General features: G+C 36.8%; 1 protein-coding gene and 1 long non-coding RNA gene across 3 annotated transcripts in view; one reads left to right on the top strand and one right to left on the bottom strand.

The window, feature by feature from the left end:
- Positions 1-4,138, top strand: part of LOC142602955 (uncharacterized) — a 23,676-nt gene extending 19,538 nt beyond the window's left edge. The window contains exon 7 of the long non-coding RNA XR_012836815.1: positions 3,091-4,138. This is a non-coding gene — a long non-coding RNA (uncharacterized LOC142602955). The remainder of the gene's footprint in view (positions 1-3,090) is intronic.
- Positions 1-21,181, bottom strand: part of PIK3CA (phosphatidylinositol-4,5-bisphosphate 3-kinase catalytic subunit alpha) — a 45,280-nt gene that overhangs the window by 15,911 nt on the left and 8,188 nt on the right. For both annotated transcript variants that reach the window (XR_012836813.1, XM_075761512.1), the window contains exons 2-10: positions 12,469-12,882; positions 10,715-10,924; positions 9,759-10,009; positions 7,895-8,140; positions 6,924-7,009; positions 5,648-5,753; positions 4,377-4,529; positions 4,136-4,270; positions 242-366 (exon numbers count right to left, since the gene is read on the bottom strand). Coding sequence is in view for 1 of the 2 variants with exons in the window: in XM_075761512.1 (XP_075617627.1) it covers positions 242-366; positions 4,136-4,270; positions 4,377-4,529; positions 5,648-5,753; positions 6,924-7,009; positions 7,895-8,140; positions 9,759-10,009; positions 10,715-10,924; positions 12,469-12,820 (1,664 nt within the window). In the remaining variant the exon portion in view is untranslated. The remainder of the gene's footprint in view (positions 1-241; positions 367-4,135; positions 4,271-4,376; positions 4,530-5,647; positions 5,754-6,923; positions 7,010-7,894; positions 8,141-9,758; positions 10,010-10,714; positions 10,925-12,468; positions 12,883-21,181) is intronic.

Consider the following 21,181-nt stretch of genomic DNA (forward strand, 5'->3'; position numbering starts at 1 on the left):
TCCATGCATGAAGGTATACTGCAGTTAAACTAATTAAACAACTTTTTTCCATAGGCTTATGGACGAAGACATACAATGCAAAATGCTTTAAAAGCCTTTTCTAAAACACTAACTCCAATAACATAGAATAAACAAAGAAAGGGGGCAAAACCCAAGACGATCATGACACATTTGGAGTGACTGGAGTGAAGTTTGACTATGACAAGGGTTTTTCTTTGGTTTGGTTTTCGTTTTTAAATACCTGTGGCTCCAGAGGAAGTCTTTCTCTTGCTCAGTGATTTCAGACAAAGGATCTCGTGTACATATGGCTCGCAGTTGCTCCTTGTCACTTTCTCTTAATTCATTATCTCTAGCTATTCTGTTACTCTGCAGAGAAAGAGTGGTACATTAACCCTCCACCCGTTTCCTTCTGTTGTCATACAACATACAGGAAGTATTTTAACAGCATAGCAACACTTATAGCCTATGTCATTAAATACTATCATATTGTTTCCTTTTGTTATAACCGAAGACTTACAATTTAAAAATAGAGAGACATGAAAGACTAGGCCTTTGATGTCCACAATTGCTTTTAGTCACTACTGGGACAAGAAGAGGTACATTTCAACTAAATCAGCTATGTGGAAAAATAGCAGCAGTTGACATATGATGAACAAAATGCAGCCCAAAATGAAACTGGTCCCTTCTGTCTCCAGTTTTGAGATTGCTGAGAGCTGCTGAAAGGAGTGAAAAATAATCAGAACTGAAAAAGCAGAATATGGGGGGATGAAGCTAGGTAAATAAAAGGTAGAAAACTGTAGGAAAGCCTGAGTAACAGGAAGACTGCAAAACATTAACCAGAATTAGTATAAGATATTCCCCAAAGAGCACAGATAACAAGTGGTACATGCTAAAATTAATTTAACTTAAGACTTCATTTATTAGAACCAGCTTAGATCGATGGCAGAGGTATTGAAACTATACTTGATTTTTGACAGCTCACGTGCCAAGTTCAATTCTTCTCCTATACTTTCCATTTCTTAATTTATTTAATGTCTTTTTCACAAAGTGACATATGAAATGCTGTTTCTGAGGTTTCAACTACAGAATCAATTGCACTGCAAAAAAGAGAAATCTTAAGCAGCTTATATTATTGCCTTTAGTATAAAATACAACTGTAATAAACAAGTTTTGACACTTAAGATGAAGCTATCCCAAAAATTCTACAAGAGTTCAACAGTGTTTTTGTAGTGAGCTTGCATTTTCACACCTGTATGATACTACTACAAAAGAACAAGATCAACTCTTACCCAAGTTCAAATAGTTTAAACAGTAGAACCACAGTATTTAGCCTCTTGTTCTGCTCTTTCCCTCCACAATTTCTACTCAGCACATTAAACAAGATAATAAGAACAAAACTGAGCTCTGTCTGCCAGTTTTGTTTATGGAAATATTCAACTGGTTGAACTAGTACTTCTAAACAAAAATACCTACATGTCTTTTACCTAAAGTCCTTCCAATGTATCTAGCTTAAAAAAAAAAGAAGCTGAAGAAGAGAACAATCTGAAGTTTCCAGGCAGGAGATCAAGGTACCCTTTAAAAGGCAAACTGGTGTTATTTCTGAGTATGCACAAATTTTGCAAACAGTTGTCAGATTATACCACGTGATATCTACTTCAGACTGAAAATTCTCTACTTTAATTACATAAACTATGTGTTCTCATGATGGGTCCGACTACTATTGCATGGGACAAGAATATTCTGGCCTTCAAGCTTACATCTACCAATATGAAGGTATGAATCAACTAACTTACAGGATTTTTAGTACCTTGCCCTGTTAGTAGTGTGATAGTGAGATCTAAGTGCACCAACATGGTTTTTTTAGCTACCCTTCTGAAGTAAATGGACTGGATTTAGAACTAGGGGAAAATTATTCAGGACTACTCTTTGTGGCACAGGAAAGTTTTCAGAACACATTCTTAAATATTATGTTAACGGATACAGTGCAAGTAGCAAAGCCAGAGTCATTCTGCAAGGAAGTTAATGGATAAATGACTTTATCATCACCCTACTCCTGACACAAGATCAAATAGTTGATATTGAACAAGTGATTAATTGTACATATTCATCTTGATTCTGAGTCATCCTAAATAGTAAGTGAAAGTCAAAAAAGTATAAAATGTACCTGCATAGTGGGTCAGAAAGATCATAGTTTAGGTCAAGCCCAGAAGGAAAATGCATTTATCCTGTTGCGGTCAACACCAAAAACTTGAAATTCTATGAATTGTGGGACAGTAAATTAGATTTAATATTTGAAAATTCTTTCATATTAGAGATAATAATGGACCTATAAATGATCTCTTATGAGTATGTATTAATTGATTTTAAATGCAGTGTAATGCATTTCAAGGTTAAACAAAAAGTTATGCTCTGTGTATCATAACAAAAACATTTATATAGAAATCATACTTCAGTGACTGCTTTGCTCATTTTGACCATTTCAGACAAGCATTTTTACCTCTTTCAAATATGGCCAATGCTACACAATAATCTAGTATCCGATTTTTGAACGAGAAACAACACATTGCCTTTTAACTCCCTAAATATAGTTAATATTACAAACAGCTATAAATATGCACAGTATCTGAATATAGAAAGTTTGGCTTCAGACCTGAAGATACCACACATTAAAAGAAAAAAGGGGACAAATACAGTACTAAGAGATAACTACTGATGTTCAAACTTACTAAGCATTTAATGAAATTATTTAAGAAAGGATAAGTAATAAGAGGATTTTTGCAGACAACAAGGGAGGGTTGAAAGAAAAGCAGCATGAATAATAAGAGAAACCAAAGCAGTGATATACAGTTTGTTTCCCTGTCAACTCAGCCATCAATGCAAATATGCTTTCTCCATATTTAACCTCTATTACCTTCTTCTACAGGATTTCAAAGATTATCACAAAACAAAAAAGGCAATAATTTAAGATTTTGTTCTACCTCAGAATGTTGGGGTTTGTTTTTTTTTTAAACTGTAAAGTGTAAGTTGATCACTACTTTGTCCCTGAAGTGAGAACTTATTCTCCTCACCATTTTCTATTTTTGCCTACAGATGGAACAAAACAATGAGCGGAGCATATATACAGCCAGGTAATAGGCTATGTTATAGCAAAGGAATGTTATTTACCAAGCCAGCTGGCCTTAAAGACTTATTAAGAGCCCTGCAGCACTGCTCAGTCACAATATATACTATAAGCAGATACACCACTCTGATGTGCTTCCCACAGAGTATCAAGAGCAATCAAATGCCTACAACCCTTTCTTCAAGCTATGTTGAGATGGGAATGTTACAAACATCACCAGAACTCCCAAACTGGAAGCTTACTGACACCTACATGCTTTCTGGCACACCGAAACTTTCCACCCAGAGATTCTTCTTCACACAGGCCACAAAGCTCTCTTGGGGAAACTCTCGAGTCTTTGAACCAGCCTCCAGAAGAAGATGTAAAACATACCAACTAATTTTGCAGCCTTGTCTTTAAATACATAGCATTTTCACCTTTACTGCTTTTCTCTTTCTCTCCTTTTACTCATACAAAGTGTGCTTTTAATAAAGCTCCAACCTTACCAAAAAGCCAATTGTCAACATAGAGATCTTCTTCATGGAAGAGAGAAGGGACTACACTCACACGTACATCAATCAATTCCCTTAAAATTCCCTGTACTTATGGTCACAACTAGCCCATTAAACAGCCAGTAAAGAGTTTAAGCATCTTTAGGTTATAAAAGCAAGCCCACCTATAGATATGAAATTGCAACAAAGAAAAACAGTATCATTGAAGGAGAATTACAACTTTTCAAAAGTTAAACTAGGTAGTTTAGATATCCGATTAGCAATATAAAAGTGTCAAAAAGGCCTTAACAGTTTGCAAAGACAGTTTCCCTTTAAAGTGTTTTGGTTTGTCAGTGAAGCATTAAGTCAGTTTATGGTAATATAAAGAAAGAATATATTACTCGCTATGCTAAACACACCAAAAAAATATTTCTTGGTTTTACAATAAATTAGGATATATGAAAAAAGTTTTATCACTAATGCACTGAGTAAAATAATAGTTTCATATGTTAGTAGCTAATCTTGGAAGGAGAGTTTGCCTTACCAGCCCCGCATAGCTGTAGTTAAACCCCAGTTCACGTGATATAGTCCAATTGGCATGTTCTTCAATCACCGTCATATCTGGAAACTTTACAGGATTGCTAAACCAATCAAATTCCAGTTCTAAACATGGAGTTTCCTATGTAAAGGGAATTTAAAGTACTTTTTCTGTTAAATGATACTAATTAGAAAACAGCGCATTTTGAAAATGTACTCTTAAGGAGAGCTGGCATGCAAATACTTACCTTATTTGGATTTGATCCAGTAACACCAATAGGATTCAACAAATCCTCCAGCCCATGAGGTACTGCCCAAAGGTTCAAAGCCATTTTCCCAGATACAAGAGTGTCTGTGTAATCAAACATGTTTATATTTCCCCACGCTAACGGACAGTGCTCCTTAAAGAGATTAAAAGATGATTTTTCAGTGTCATCTGTTAATTACTGCAGAGTTAGGAGAAATAACTTCACCCCAGAGCAAGTTGTTACATTCCCATATTAGCAGAAAGCAGGTTGTGTAAGCTGTACCGTATTTTTCTATATATGACTGTCACAGCAGTCATTTTGCTAAACAATATCAAACACTTGAAAACACATGCTAACATCTTCCCCATATCAAAATAACTCTCAATGATGAAGAGGTTGGGTTTTTTTTGACAGAGAGAAACTTTTTACCAAGGCATGTAGTGACAGAACTAGGGGCAACAGTTTTAAACTGAAAGACAGTAGGTTTGGACTGGACATAGGAAAGAATTTTTAAATTTATTTATTTATTTACAATAAGAGTAGTCAGACACTGGAACAGGTTGCCCAGAGAAGCTGTGGATGCCTCATCACTGGAAGCATTCAAGGCCTTTTGAGCAACCTGATTGAGTGACAGATGTCCTTGCCCATGGCAGCAGGGTTGGACTAGATGATCTTTAACAGTCCCTTCCAACCCAAACCATTCTATGATTCTGTGAGATTCATAAACCTGGTTGTAGACAGAAAACTATATAGTACCTGCCACACACACTCAAACCCAAAATGTAACGATGCTGGTGACTAGAATTAGATGCCATACATAGATTCTTAAAAATCACTGTTTAGAATCTTACATCAAATGCTAAAGCAGCACAAATTTTCTCTACTTTAAAAATTAACTCTAATTTCAAGTATAAACACTGCCTTTTCTTAATAAATAGGTAACACATGGATTTAGATACCGGAGTTTAAAGGCACTTGCACCTCAAAAGACTAACGCTGATCTTTGCATCTGTCAATACCAGTGTAGACACAATTTACAGTGTTGAACAGTAAGCGTTTTATCCGTGTTGTTTAATTTCTGACCACAAAAAAAAAAAAAAAAAAGAGTAGTCCGAATAAGATACAAGAAAAGAAAACCCCCTATTTTAATCAGATTCAAATCAAACACTGCACTAAGACTCATTGCCAGAACAGCATTTACCAAATATTTTCCCAAACTTAACTCAAGTAGCTTTTGTACGTTACTGTATTAAAGCCATGAAGTATTTTACCTCTTTAGCACCCTTCCGGCCTTTAACAGAACAGATAGAAAGGCAGAGCCGAGCAGCACGTGGAAGATCAGGAATGTACATGTCATACAATAGCCATTCATTCCATCTGTAACATTTAAAAAGCAGAATAAAACCATGGTAAAGGACAGCATGGAAGATAACTGCATTTAATCAAGTTATACTGAAAAGCATTTGTTATATTCCTACCTAAACTGTATACATGCATAAAGAATACACTTTCTTACCAAACAGGGGTCCTCCTACACACATTTGACCGCATCTACTCCTTCTGGGAATGGAAACTTCCCCAATTAGGCTTCTAGCACCAACACTGTCTAAAAAGTCATGCTAGGTTCAATTCCTGCAAACTTAGTAATAGGTTCATTCACTTTCACTCTTCCAAACTTACTGCCTGCAACTGTCAGTATAGGTATAACCTAAAGATAACAAACACGCATGTGCTACATTAATGTAAGGTTTAGTTTGTGAAATATTTTTCACTTGAGGAAAAAAAAGCAAATGGAGAACATGTGGCATAGCTTTCAGAACTCAACTAAATTTCAGATGCTGAAATTTCACCTCTCCTGGTTAGGCAAAGTTCTGGGCAGAAATTCAACATCTTTTAGATATTTGTTCTCAGTATGGTTATATATGCTCATATAAAGCTTCTTTCTGCACATTAATGGCACTTTTAATTTAATGTTCAAAGATAATATTCATGGGGAAGGTCAAATCTCCTGAAAATAATCAGCCCAGGCTGGCAGTCACTCCCATGTTAGCAAACCATACCCATATCTCTCCACACTCAATGGCTCTGCTTTAGTACACGTTCTGCAACCTCACTGAAACAAAATTAGGTTACATTACATCACATTGCCTCATGCTGAAGGTGAAGTCTGAACCTGCAACTAGAACACCTGCTATTGATCCACAGTCAAAACCAGAGCTATGCTGATTTTACAGTATTAATGAGTAATTATATTGTAGTTTCAGAGGCAACTGCAAATGCATGCATAAAACAGATCTGTTCACTAAAGAAACTATACTATTATATGCAATGAGACAAAATACTTGTGCATGAATTACTTCTATTTATAAATACAGGGATATGTAAAAATGTTCTTACAAAACTTCTATGATTCTAACTGAGGTCAAGGATTCCCAGCAAGGAGCTCTACATGAATAATGGCTAAGTTGAGCCTTTAGTCCTTCAGCGGTATTGTTTATGATGCCCTGGAAGTCAAGTTCTCTAGAGTTATTCAAGTACTTAGCTTACCTGGGATTAGAACAGGGTACCCTTTGAGTATTCACATTGTCACACAAAGGCTCCCCTCCATGGTAGATACCTGTTCTAACATAGATCTGAAAATAATGTTAATATTAGTACTATCTTCAAAATGTTACTGTAAACAATTTTTTTCACTGCTATCAACACATACTATGATTACAACGTATTACCCCTTAATTTCCATCAAGCAAAAACACAAAATAAAAACTGAAAACCAAACAGCCCCACCATCCCCCAAGCCAAATTCATTCATGCTCTGCAAGGTGTGAAGCACAGTATAAGCATACCCTTCTAGAAAAAAAATGTTTTGGTCTTTTTCCTCATTAATTGCAAAACTAGTTCTTAAAAACACAGTAATAAACTTGAAATGAACTCTAAAAAACCCACTGGAATTTATTTTCAATTCTTCCTGTGTCAAGCTATAGTGAAAGAAAAGACCAAACAAGTTCTGAGAAACTTAGAGAGCCAGGCTTGTGGCATGACTTCAATGTGACTGAACCCTACACCTGCCTTTTTTCTTTGGTCTTCCCATACATACCTTTGTTTTTAAAAAGGCAGCAGCACACTGTCCAGCATACCCCCATTAAAAGTATTCCTAGTTACTGTATTACATTCTTAAACATAACAATTATTTAGAATATAGTTAAAAACATGGGGTTTGTTTTCTACCCATTACATATTCAGCTGAAGCGAACTATTCAAACTGAGTTCTGCTCTTATCAGGCAGAATATTTAGCTAAATACCACAACTCGCACCCTTAAGTAGCACACAAAAGTTTTCAGATGCTAAAACACAGCTGTATTTGTCAGGATTGACTGTTTTATTTAAACAAAATGGTCTAATTTTCTAACATGTTAAATAACACCTCTTTTCAAATGTAAACACGGAACAGAAAACTCAGGAGGGAAACCACGAGCTGCTGAAAACCATATACGTTGCCTTACAGCATTCGCCTTACCTTGTCAATGTCTCTGATGTTCACATTTACATAGGTTGCACAGAGGATTTTTATTCTGAGAGCACTGTTTATTGTCCAGAGAGATTTGGCTGTAGCTTCTCCATTCATGTAGGGTGTAGCTGTAGAGATACGCCTGGAGTAAGATGGCATGGTAAAGGTGTCCAGTGGTAGTTGGGTATATAGGCTTTCCTTAGCCATCAGCATCAGATTGGGCATGCGACCAAGCATTATACAGCTTCTGATATACTGCAAGAAAACAAAACCAAAATTCAGAATGTTTTCAAAGTCTAGACTCTTGGTAATCTATACCTAAAAATATTCAGGAAAATATAAATTTAAAAGCACATTTAAAGAGCTTGTCATTGTCCCTGTATGTGCATCCTTTACACTGTTTGTAGTTAAACCATTCAACAGTTTAAATATGTTGTTGGGTAGGATTGCACAGTGGCACTTCATACAGATTTTGACATGTAACATCTACAACAGTGGAAAGTTGAACTGGAGATAGAGAACAGAACTGACAAAATGACAGGTCAGGTTTCCTGTAGTGCTCCTTAGCTCCGGTGCAGAGCAGCACAAACAAAGCAGACCCTGGAAGCAGCTGAGCTGCTTTTGCATAGCATGCTGCTGCATAGTCTGCTCTGCAGACCTAGCACAGGTGACTGATACTCCTGGTCACAGGCAGAGAGCACAAGACAAGTGGCAGACACACTCATTTTTGGTTCAGTTGCACTTGTTAACTTTAGCCCATCGCTGATCCTGACAGACTCTAGCTGCAAGGCTGTACAGTGTCCATTCAGGACTGGGTGCTGAGGGCATTTAGTCTGGCAACAGCACCACAAAATACAATGCGTTAAGACAGGTCCAGCCCTGGAGTGTAATTAGCAAGCTCTTTTGCGGCACAGTAAAGGCATACCAGATACTTCTGAAGAAACCATGCTAGATCAAATAGGTCTAGTGTTTGATCTCAAGATGACTGCGCAAAATTATTCTTGTATGCTTGCACTTGTTCCCCAGCTCCCATAGAAAAAGAGATGCTTTTCCCATTATTCAGGATCCCCCACCCTCCTCCTCTCCCCCACTGCTCTTGAGAGCAGATCGTCAACCATTTTAGATGAAGGAATGGAAGCTGTTTCTTGCAACAATACATTCCTCAAAGAGGAAGCAGCAGCAGCAGCCTGTCAGGAAATCTACAGGGTAGCATTGTTGTCTGCTCAGATGCTCCTCTGTCAGCAGTTGTCTCACACTCACAGCACTAACAAAACCCAGGCAGTGAAGGACAGCCAGCCACAAGGAGGATTTAAAAATTATTTGTTTAGTGCTGGAAGTTTATCACTCCTTTAATAAGATCAAAAAATTTAAAGGTGTAAGTAAGAGGAAAACAAATAACTTGTTTAGATTTTTTCCACCCCTAAAGGGGGAAGGGACAAGATTCATAATAGCAATGGTTGCTTCATAAGTTAACATCTGATCAAACTTCCTTTTGTATTATATCAACCCTATTCAAGCATAACTCATCTCTTGCCATCAGAAATCTAGGATATTTCTGAAAGTACCTACCACTGATTTATGACTAATGTTAGAGGCAAATTACTTCACTCAAAGAAGGAAGATTACACTAGTGATATAAATTCTAGTTTAAATTATCTTTTCTCCGCCCTCCTCTTTTGAAGCACAAACAGCAATAAATATCCACACTACACTCATGCATTAGCCAATCAGCTTAAAGATGCATAAACTTTAATTCCTATGTTTTGGATTAATTTAATGAAAAAGCAAGCCAGTCATAAAATTGATCACTTTTCTCCCTCACAAATTTGGATTATTTTAGTGTACTTCAAAATAAATCCATTATGTTACTCACCTTATACTGGCTCAGTGGATATTTTTCTAGCAAGTATTCATCACAGCCACACACTTTTAAAATATATTTGCCCTGGTACTCCAAGACACAAAGTTTCAGTTGTTCAGATGACAGCAACATACTTCGTGTTTTCTTCCTAATCGCTTCAGCAATAACTTGCTCAGGCACACAGTCGTGATTGATTTTTAAGGTGTATTTCTGCTTATCATTGTTTGGTGAGACTATTACCCATATCACCACTATAATTTGCCCTAGAATAAATGTAAAATAATGTTAGGCATATCATTTTCAATACAGCTTCAAAACAAAAAAAAACACCCCTCAAAAAACACAAACCAAGCAACTCCCACCCCCCTAGACCACAGAGAACTGCTTGCAGTACTACTGAAAGAAGATGTAGACAAGATTCATAGCCTAAACTGACAGAAGGTTTATAAATTCTGCAAGGAACTACATGCACTCAGTTTACTTTTGACTCTAGTGTAAATTCAAACTTTTATTTATTGAGATTAAGAATATTTTTATTAACCAAATACTGCTGACTATTCAGTCTTCAAGAAAACAGCAGTAACAGTTTTCCTATTTGAGGACTGCAAGAAAACTCAGTAATTCAGCATCATTTAATTCCAGATTTCTGAATGTCAAAGAAAAGAAAAACACAACGCCAACAAGTTCTTTCTACCCATTAAAAAAACCCAAACCCTCTAGTCACCAAGTTATATTTCAAGATTAAGTTATTAGAATAGCACAAAAAAAAGTTTTTTAAATGTCATCTTCCTTTTGAATCTACACTCTATCAAGGAAGTTATTCTGAGTAACTTAATGTGTAAGATACTGCTACTACAGTGTAGTAAATACAGTATATAAATCAGTTACTTACCTAAGTCACCAGCTGTAATCTGATTTCAATCACTGAAAAAACCCCATTGTGTTTCTACTGTAACTATTTCCCTTACCTTTATCTAGTTTATTGTATATGTGTTTGGGTAGCTCAGACGAAGACTCCACGTTTGGAGGACAGACATATAATGCTCTACTATGTGGTGCATTGGCATCTCGAAGATCCACTGCTTCTTTACAAACATTAAGAATATTTCTTCTGAAGTCTTGTACTTCTGGATCCTTAACCATGTCAAATTCACAGACAGGCATGCCAATAGCAAAACCTACAGTATTGAAGAAGCATGAGGAAATAATTGTATCTGATAACTAAAGCTAAAGGTTCCTTCTATCAATGACAGAAAAAGCATGCTTTAAGCAAAACACAAATATTTAAGCAAATATTTGTGTTAACCACTGGCTTCTACTTGTATATATTTGTTTTGTTTCATTCAAGAACACCACAGTTCTGAAGTTAAGTGCACTCAGGAGTCACAAAAAGGGTTAGAAATCAGGTATACATTCACAGAAGATCCTGGAAGCCTTAAATCGCCACTGTCACAGCTAACACTCCTCCTGGAGGAAAAGGACCAGTAATAAGAAACTTTGTGCTGACTTCAAAGGAACTTTAAGTGGACCAGAGAAGCTGTGATCTCTGATTTTTTTCTAAAAGCCTAGCCGAATTATTGGCAGCTATTACAACCATAATCAACCTTGCCTACAACTGAGTGACAGCTATTCATTTTTGGTTTTTTTTTTAATAAACTATGCTATTTAAAAGTGTGACAAGCATTCCAAGAGATATTGAACTTAAGCTCTTTGGCATAGATTCATGTAATGAATCCACTCCTCTCAGGTCCTCAGTCTCAGATGTAATTCCATTTACTTTAATGAGATTACTGGCATAAATAATTATTTATGTATGAACGTTCAAATGGAAAAAACTTTCAATTGTTCTGTTGCATGGTTAGCTAACCACTGATCTCCCTAAGTCCTGAACAGGTTAAGCTTTACAAAGCAGTAGTAGTTTAGCTATGATGCATCCATAACAATTAAATAATGTAACAATTAGGAGCACCCCAGAACAAGTATTTCCAGTTGAAGAGTCTCTGCCACTGCAATATACATGTTAGCAACTAAAAGGGAGTAGATATGCTTGTACTGCCTGAATTTAGATACTTAACCTAGATGCTGAAACATATGCTAGTCTTTTCTCAATGGATAATGGAAAATAACCTACGCCCGGGATGATTCAAAACATCACCATTTGTCTCCTGTCTGCCCCTCCAACAGGTGGTTTTCTTTCCCTCCCATCCCATGTTCTTCTTGTAGGAAAGGGGGTAAAACATCTCATTTCTGAAATTTTACTTTCTAAACAAGATAGAACAGTATTAAAACAGGTGCTATCACAAATGTGCTTTAAGATTTGTAATTAAATCCAGAATTGTAAATTCTGTAACCTTCAAGACAAATTCAGATTGACTCCCAAACAGGTACAATAAGGCCTCACACTCTATTAGTATGAAATTCTGCTAATAAGAGACAAGCAAAAAAATATCCTCTAACCCTCACACAACTGCAAATACGTACAAAGCAAAGACTTTACATGTGAATGAAACATAACAGCAAAAAAATTTAATATGCAGTTTACGAATGTTGGCTTTACTATGATCAGCATCTTCAGACACTTGATGCAACAACTGACAATTACAAAATGCAAACTTTGAAATTGGTTGTGTTTGTCACCTGTATCTGTCAGTTATTTGCTTTGATTTTGAAGAGGAAGAGCCAGTTAAACAGTTTAGCTATGTTTAAATAAAGATAATCTCACCTATTTCTCTATTAAGAATCTTTTCTTCTCTGTTACCTACTGGTTCAATTACTTTTAGAAAAGGTTGAAATAGGCGCAGGTCACAAAGTCTCCGTGTTTCATCAAAAAATTCTTCTCTTTCTGCTTCTTGTGTAACACTTACAAAAATGTAAGAAGATTCATCTTGAAGGAGCTGGTAGAGAGGGTATTTTCTTGCTTCTTTAAAGAGTTCATGTTTAATAGTTAGTAAGGTAGCCTCACGGAGGCATTCTAGAGTCACTATCATTCCATTTGGGAGAAGACACTCCACAAGGATCCTCGGTGGCATCAAATGGATGCCCCATAGTTCGCCAGATGATGGTCGTGGAGGCATTTTTAAGTCTTTAGGTAACTTTGTACTGGAAGTTTTTCAAACAGTGATTCGTATGAGTAAACCTAAGTAAAAATCAGAAATTTAATTCTTAAAATACAAATATCACAAGGAATTTCAGATAAAATTGTTCAGACACTGCTTATAATTGTAGACGAATATCAATGGCTATATTTTGCATTCAAACACCACTAACATAATAGTTATTAAGTATTCACTGAAACCTCTACACTTGAGTTTAAGAATCCATGTACACACAAAACTTGACCTTAGCTTTTTTTAGATCAATATAAGCTACTTACACCAGGCACCTTTTTTCCATGAATGAGACAGAGGAACTGAGCTCCATTAACACTTTTTGGGTGGGCTTTTTTATTTAGGATCAATTTCCCAGTCTAGTTCCCTTTGGCAGCTGCATGAACATCTTTCCCAAGCAAAGGGAAAGAGAGGAACATGTGTCTGACCTTCTAGTAGCACTGCCTTATGCTAGCTTAGAACGGGTACAAAAAAAAAAAATTGTATCTATCTGGACACCACATTCAAGGCCCAAACTGAACATGTGTTTACATAGTGATATAATATTTTCTATTGCTTTCCTAATTAAGTTATTTTTCTGACTGTCACTGAGCAGCAAGACATTTTCACTGAACTACATACCATAAACGTAAGCTCTCATTGCAGAATAGTAAGTTACTACAGGGGTCATCACGTTATGCAAATCTCAAACAGTGCATTATTTACACTTAGCCTGTAATTTCATTAACTTCAGCATGTACAGTATGAGAGGGTAATATTAACAGGCATCTAAAGAACAGTCCATTGTCCATCATGCCTCCGTCATCAACCAAATGTCTTCAAAGCACAGGGCTAGGATAATTACCAGGCTGCTACTCTACAGCCATTCTTAGTCATCTTTTAAGTCAAGAACTCTCTTAAGGCTGCCCCTGTATCTTAGTTTCTTAATAACAGAAAGGAAGGGAAAAACCCAAACCAACAGCTTCACACATCTTCTGTTTCATCAGCTTTCTGAAAGCTCCAACTCTGCAAAAGCAATAACCGCTATGCTTGCTTTTAAATATATATATTTATATCTATAAATATACAAAATTATAAATATATTTAAAATTATGTATATGTAAAAAATAAAATCATTATCCTCATCTCCACACTTCTATGCCTTGGTACTTATTTTCTGAAAAGTTTTCTTCCAAGTACATTCAGTACCTGCTTTTGCCACACTTCAGTTCTTAAAAAGAAGCATTAGAATGAAAATGATGTTTTCCCAAATCCACTGCTTCCTAAGCAACTCTAAGTAGCAATAGGGTTGTCTTTTTTTATCCCTCCTTTGTAGTTGCAGTTTGGGCTTTTTAAAATATCAACAAAAAGTACTGAAGTGCCACTGCAGGTTTAGAAAAATGCTTTTCCACTAACACCTCATGCATATTTAGAAGGGCTTTGCAACTGATGACTTTTTTAAAAAGAGCTTAAAGAAGCTATTTGATTTTCCTCACCGTTGTAATGGTCTCAGTGAGCGGATGCTGAAATGGAAAGTTCTAAGCACACTCACAGCCTATTTAAAGAGCCAAACTTGGAAAGCTGACCAATTACAAAACATTACAAATGAACCCAAATAACACCATTTAGAGCAACTTGGAAAATTCTGAATTACCCATAGCTATCATCAATTTACAGATAAAACAAAGAAATATACAGAAGGTTAAATGGCATCTTTTTGATCAGACAAAGCATGAAAGAGACTCTCTCTCCATACCAGTGAATCATATGCTTATTTACATTTCTTAATTACAGGCATAGGCACAAACACGTTACTGTTAAGGCATATACCAGCATAAAAAAAACCATAAAACAAGAACATGCAGTTGTAAGAACTTTTCTGTCCACACACACAAACGATGATAATATAGATGGACCGCAATCAGATTAAATATTCACAGCACAGACTGAGTTTATACCAGCTGTCTTTTAACTTCAGTTCCACAACTGTGTTGAGGCTTCTCTGAACTGATGGTTTTAAGAGCCCATCTTCTCCCTGCCCAAGGCCCGTGTTCTGCAACATGCTGGCACCAGTGCTCCCTGAGCCAGCTCGCTACAGGGTCAGACGGATTAAAGTGGCAGAGAACTACTCGCTTTTCCTTTCTTCAGTTAGCTTCTGCTATTTTAGCTGCCTTATTAAGGATCACCAAGGAGTCAGATGAATTCCAGGGTCTATAGTGGAAAGCAAGCACAACTGCAGCAGAGCTGAGCAAGTTCAGCTTCAAAAATGGTGGTTGCACTGCAAATTTCCGCGCCCCCCCCCCCCCCCCCCCCAGTAATAGCGAACAAAGAAACAGAGGCAGGGTTGGGTGACACACATACATGGGAAATCCCTTTAGACATGTATCTTTTCAAAATAAATGTCAACCATGGCTTTTTAAAAATTTCAAATGTTAAACGCCAACCCAATACCATTTCTTTAAAGACTTGCCAATGGTCCAAAAGGGACACCCCAAAATCTACGCTCTTTTTAGAGCAACTGCACCAAAACAGCAGCTTTAGTTTTAAACTGGGGGATACAGACGTGCTGGAATGGTGTACACAGTCATTCTGTGTGTGCGTTCATCTTACTTGCACATGTAAGCACGCCTCCAGGGTTTGGATTTGGAAAGCAAATATGTAAACAGAAACAGTTTTGAAGTATAGTTGGCAGCTTGTGTTTCTGTGTACACTTTCAAATCTGGAAGGCAGCCTGGAATAAATAGAATCAATTATGTTCTTCGACAGTAAAAGGACTATAATTTTAAGAGAATTCTAGAGAGATGTTATTTAAATCCAACTAAGGGTACACACAAACACTTCAAATGAACATTACATCACACCTGCAATCCCTGACCTTCCAAAAACACCTTAAAAACTTTTTTCCCCTGCCAAAAGCTTTGGGTATCACAGGTGGTCAGAAAGGCCAAACTCAAAGACACCCAGTGATCAAATCACATTCTTTTGATCTCATTACAGCCTTCCCGATCCATTCAGCACATTCTACATCACCAACCTTACTGAGCACCCAACCTAGAAGCAATTAATTTTTGAAAGTACAATCAAAAATAATAGATATATGTAGAGGAAGAATGAGGGAAGTTAAACAACATACCTCCCAAAATACTGATTCCTACTTGCTTCCAGATACACTTCTCATATTACTGAGATATGAATTTATACAATCTTTTTTCTTACGGGATAGAAATCCCCTATAGTCAAACAACTACACCATTTAGAATAAGGGATTCCAAGTTTAGAAAATTTGGTTTTAGTAGACTACGGCAGTTTTATCACCTCACAGCACTGAACTGTGCAGAACTGCAGCAGCATGGTTAACTTCATTCTATTGAATATTTTATTACAAGTTACAGCCTACAATTATTTTTATAATGCTTTCTTGATGACAATACAAATATGTTAACTCTGAAACGGTTTACATGAGACCATCAAAGTTTGCTGCTACTTCTGAAAACTCCTTCCCCTTGAGGAACTGAGCTCAGTGAGGGAGAAATTCAGTAAGAATTGTATGGCAAGAGCTAATATTGGTTCCAAATCTTAGTACACAAAGAAGTACTTTCTGGGTTCATAATTTAAGCAAACTAAGCTTGGGAGAAATTAACTTCAGTCAAACCTCATATACATTTTTGCTTAAGACATCTGAGGCTACTGCAGTTGTTTTTACCAGTTTTATACATAAAAGCCCTGTGCATCTATAGCTCAGCAGGACACCCTGGCAGTATTTTTTCCACTTTAAGTGTTTTTTGTACATTAACATTTTGCCAGAAGAGTCTCAAACAGGAGCATCACTGATCTAAGTTTTATGTGTGTTGCCAAAAGGACGGACTGTTACCCTTCAGTACAGATGGCATTTACATTACAAAAACAAGCAAATAAGAAATTATCTTCTATGAGCTCTTTTATCAGAAAGTGTGGAGAACAGTCAGTTTTACAGATTATCTGCTTACAAATTAGATTAAGTGAATTGATTTTCACTGTCTAGAGATAACTCACAAACATTCTACCAACTCCACAGAGATATATAAATATATTTAAAAACACGGTTAACTGATAAGGCTTTTCCCCCCATTTTGCAAATGATCTGTGGGCATGTTCTCCAAAGAGAAGGCTCCATCTAACACTAACACATGTGTCTTATAAAACAGGTGAAGACCCACTGTGCAAGTCTGTGGGCCAGTCTAGGGGGAAAAAAGAAAAATTGTTCACTTTAGGACGCTTAGGTTGTCTGTCATCACAGGCACCTACAGTTACTCTTCAGGCTCTGCAAAAAGAAAATTCCTCCATCTATGATGAATCAACTAGCAAGAAATCTAGCAAGTGCAGAAGGAAGCAAGCAGCAGAAATCTACTGTACTGTAATACTGTATTAAATGTATACCATATGAGATGCTTATGCAAAGAGGTACATACTCCAGTGACTGAGAACTGAATAATTTTGCATTGCTATCAGCTAGTGTTTCAAAATCAATTCAAAGGATGAACACTCAATACAAATTTCATCAATCCATACTTGAAACTGAATTAGTCATTCAGTAAAATACTACACTTTAATTGAAGGCCATTAGTTTTTCCAGTCACAAGACAAATCCCATTACATTGCTTTCATAGACAGGACATAGCAACGTTTCATAATAATTTGTGGTATCTTTGGTATCAAAGAGCTGCTCATTAGGATTTGTTGCCTAGATTTGATTTCTTTTCCAGGCAGAAGTTTCCTCTAGACTGTCGGCATTGCCTTAAGAAAAAGTCTTCTACTCATTAAGCAATCCAACTATGTTCATAGATTCCAATTTACTGTGCACTCATGTGCAAGTTATACGATTTTCTTGATTCACTATCAAATGGACAGAAGTATCAACTACAGGTGTGTCCTCAAATAAGCTTTTTTAAATTCTGTGGAATCCTCGAAATGAAGGTTATTGAGGGGGACAAAAAGTATTCCTGGGACAAGAGCAACTTTTCAGAATACAAGACCTTTGTGCCAGACACTTCAAACTTTCTAAAGACCAAAATGCTTTATTCTCATCTTCAGACACATCAGGGACTCCAAAACTCACCATGAAGAAAACTGGACAGACTTGCCTGTGTAATTTTACTGCTGTCCAAATTTGCTGTGCAGTGACAGTAAGACTGTCCCAGACTAGATATTTTCAGTACTGTCCTTTTGTTCTTCCTGCTTGCCAAGCTGGCATTTCTCCAAAATCCAGGAAGACTAGCACAAAGATGTCTGAAATTGTCCTCTATGAAAACATTATTACACAAAGATTTAAACAGTAGCAATACTGCTTCGTTTAGAATAGAAATCAGGAGACTGTTCTATTGCAGTTATGTCTTCATATTTCTCACGTATTACTTGTGTCCTTATTATTTCACAGAAAAGGCACAGATACACACAACTGCTTATCTGACCTCAAACAGTAGCTCAAGGGAAATAAACAGAAGGATTTAACTGTTGAAAACACATCTTAGCATTTTGTTTCCTCCTGAAACAGGCAAGTATTTCAAACACTACAAATTTTATTTGTAGTTACCTACTTCTTCCCCCCTGCAAAAAACAGAAAACAGTGCTGAGTACCCCTGCCTTGTTCTAGCCAGAGCTAAAAAAGCCTAACATTATTGGTAGTATCTACAGAATTACAGCAAAGCAGAAATACAGGATCATTTTTTCCTGTGAATGTAAAATCCCACTGGAAATTAGTGAAAAGTTTCCATTCAGTTAGATATGAGAACATATGGGTTGACTACATTTCAGAGGTGTTAACTCTGAAGTTATCTTACACACAGTTGTGGCAGTTTTTGTTTCAGAATATAATATTCTTGGATTCTGGCTGTAGTGACTTTTAGATACTGTGAATAAAATGAATGGTGAGGTCATCCTGAAAAAAAAGAGAACTCACTATAAAGTATTGTCCAAGAGGTAATACATATATGTTATCTTTTACTGAAAAAAACATAGGATCAAACAGCTGAAAAAAAAAAAACCCACAATGAACAGTTTAAAAAGATTTACTATTGGTGAAGTCGTCGTCTTTTTTTTACCTCCAAGAAAACCAAAAGACCTTTGTAAATTCTTATTTTCAAATCCCCTTGCTTGCCTTCCCCCATCCATGCAGGCATATTGTTTATCATATCACTCACTATCTGGGAGCCATGAAAACAGGATCATGAGAAAGAAACATTCGCAAGTTGTTGGTGACCTCTACAACTCCCACTACGATTGTGCTTTTTCCCTAGGGATCCCATGACATACCAAGAGCAGAATGTCTGTCCTAGAACATTTTCTTCCAGTTAAAGGCAGATTTTTTCCTCTTTGTTAAACAAAGGAATGCCTGGAATTAAATCTTCCTTTTTAGTCTGAAATCATTCAGTAATTCCATTTCTAACTTCACCTCAAAGGAAAGGATTTTATTATTTATAGAAGACTAGTAGTCATAAGGCACAACAAAGAATGAGAAAAAGCAATGCTGCTTCACTTTACATTTCACATATCTGCTTACTCATTATTTCGATTATTAGCTTGGCTTGCTATGTAGCAGGATGAGAATTACTCTCCCACCTGGCTCTTTTCTGGTTGGAGCTGTTCCTCCACAGCTAGGCATGCACTCAAACTTGGTGAGCGGTACTCAAATTCTTTCAAGCTCTTTAAATCAAAAGCCTTGGAGTCCAGCAACAAAATCAGAGCAACATGCCATTTCATACCAATAGAAATAAGATTTTCTAACCAGGACACTCTGATTACATATTTTTCTTTAACATTCTATTTTATAGATGACAAACACTTTTTTCACATGAACATCAGAAAGAACATGAAGTAAAAGCACACCACAAACCACATTCTGCTCCTACCTACAAATACTAAGGGCTTCAATGTCAGTTTTCACACGCAGAGATGTACTGCTTTTGGAAATTAGTGCAAGACAATGTAAACAAAATATTACTCTAAAAAATCATTCATTGAACTAGATTAGATAGGTAACAAATGCTGAATATATATATATAAAAATATAGAACTCCACCTTAAATAATGCTGTTTACTTTTCTTTTCATGTTTCTTCCCATCCTCCCACCTTCCTTGGATATTTGGAACCCAGGCAGTAAACAGGATCTTTAAAAACAGGAAGCGCTGGCACACGGACAAGGACAAGGAGCCAGCACAGAGTGAATCCAGGTGTTCTGCACCCTGGTCTAGTCTGAATCTTCACCCGACCTGAGCAGCTGCGCAGCAGAGCTGTAACTCAGTTAACTGGGCCTTTCCTGGTGCTGATCTCCTCCAGGCACGTCACTTTGGCTTTTAGAAGTAACTCTCTACCGCTGCAAGATGAACCTCCAGTTGTACCGAAAAAGAGGAAAGATTTCCTCTCCCACTGTCCATACCTAGGAGGGCAGGGAAAGAACTGCAATAAACACCGGAGGTACTGCAGTCCTCACTCCAGGATTCTTGCCCCTCTACCACAAGCAACAGCATCAAGAGGGTTCAATCTACATTTACCCGACCAGCTCCTCTGGATGGAAGGCACAGAGAGAAATGTGCGTTCATAAGAAAATTTGACTGAGATTAGGCCCAATTCTGTTTATTAATTTACATCCATCTTTACTCAAAAGATCCACCCTGTGAGCCCTTCCTTTAATAAGAAGCAGCTGAAAAAAAGACATCAAACTCAGACTGACTTACAGCAGATTGTGTACTTCCCACTTAACATTTCTTAGGATGGAGCCTGACAGCAACTTTAAATTGAGATAAAGGGTTTCTTCTGTACTAAATTACTCAAGACACTGAAAACAACTAAAAAAAGTTTGAGTGGCAGCGGCAAGCAGTATTTTTGCAACGTTGCAGATTTTTAATATTAAGCACAGAACTGTGAACTGGAAGACCAAAGTTTCTGTTCCGTAATCCAAATATAAATTATTTTCCCATTTATTCTATCTTAACTGACTTCTGTAGCCAAACAGCATTTATAGAAGCATATGTTTTGTCTGCATGGACTCACTGAATTCTGTTAGCAAAAATCATTATCTTTTATTTACTGGCAAACAGAGGATGGGATGTGACTTCACTTTTGATAGAGCATTTGTAAGGAACCACATACCTCAGCAATAGCCATGGAAGTAGGTTTGGGATCCCTCCCCCCCCCTTTGTTTAAGCTCCTGAACTGAAAAAACCCAAAACAATACATTCTCCATTGAGGTATTTCTTAACTCCCTTTTTAAAAACCATTCCTTGAGAGAAGGAAGTTTGTGGCAGAGTTAACACAAAGGCACAGCCACCGTAATGAAAAAATTTCAATTCTGCAGCTAAATGCTCTCGCCCTAT

This window comes from Balearica regulorum, chromosome 9, assembly GCF_011004875.1.
Source record: "Balearica regulorum gibbericeps isolate bBalReg1 chromosome 9, bBalReg1.pri, whole genome shotgun sequence".
Taxonomy (NCBI): domain Eukaryota; kingdom Metazoa; phylum Chordata; class Aves; order Gruiformes; family Gruidae; genus Balearica; species Balearica regulorum.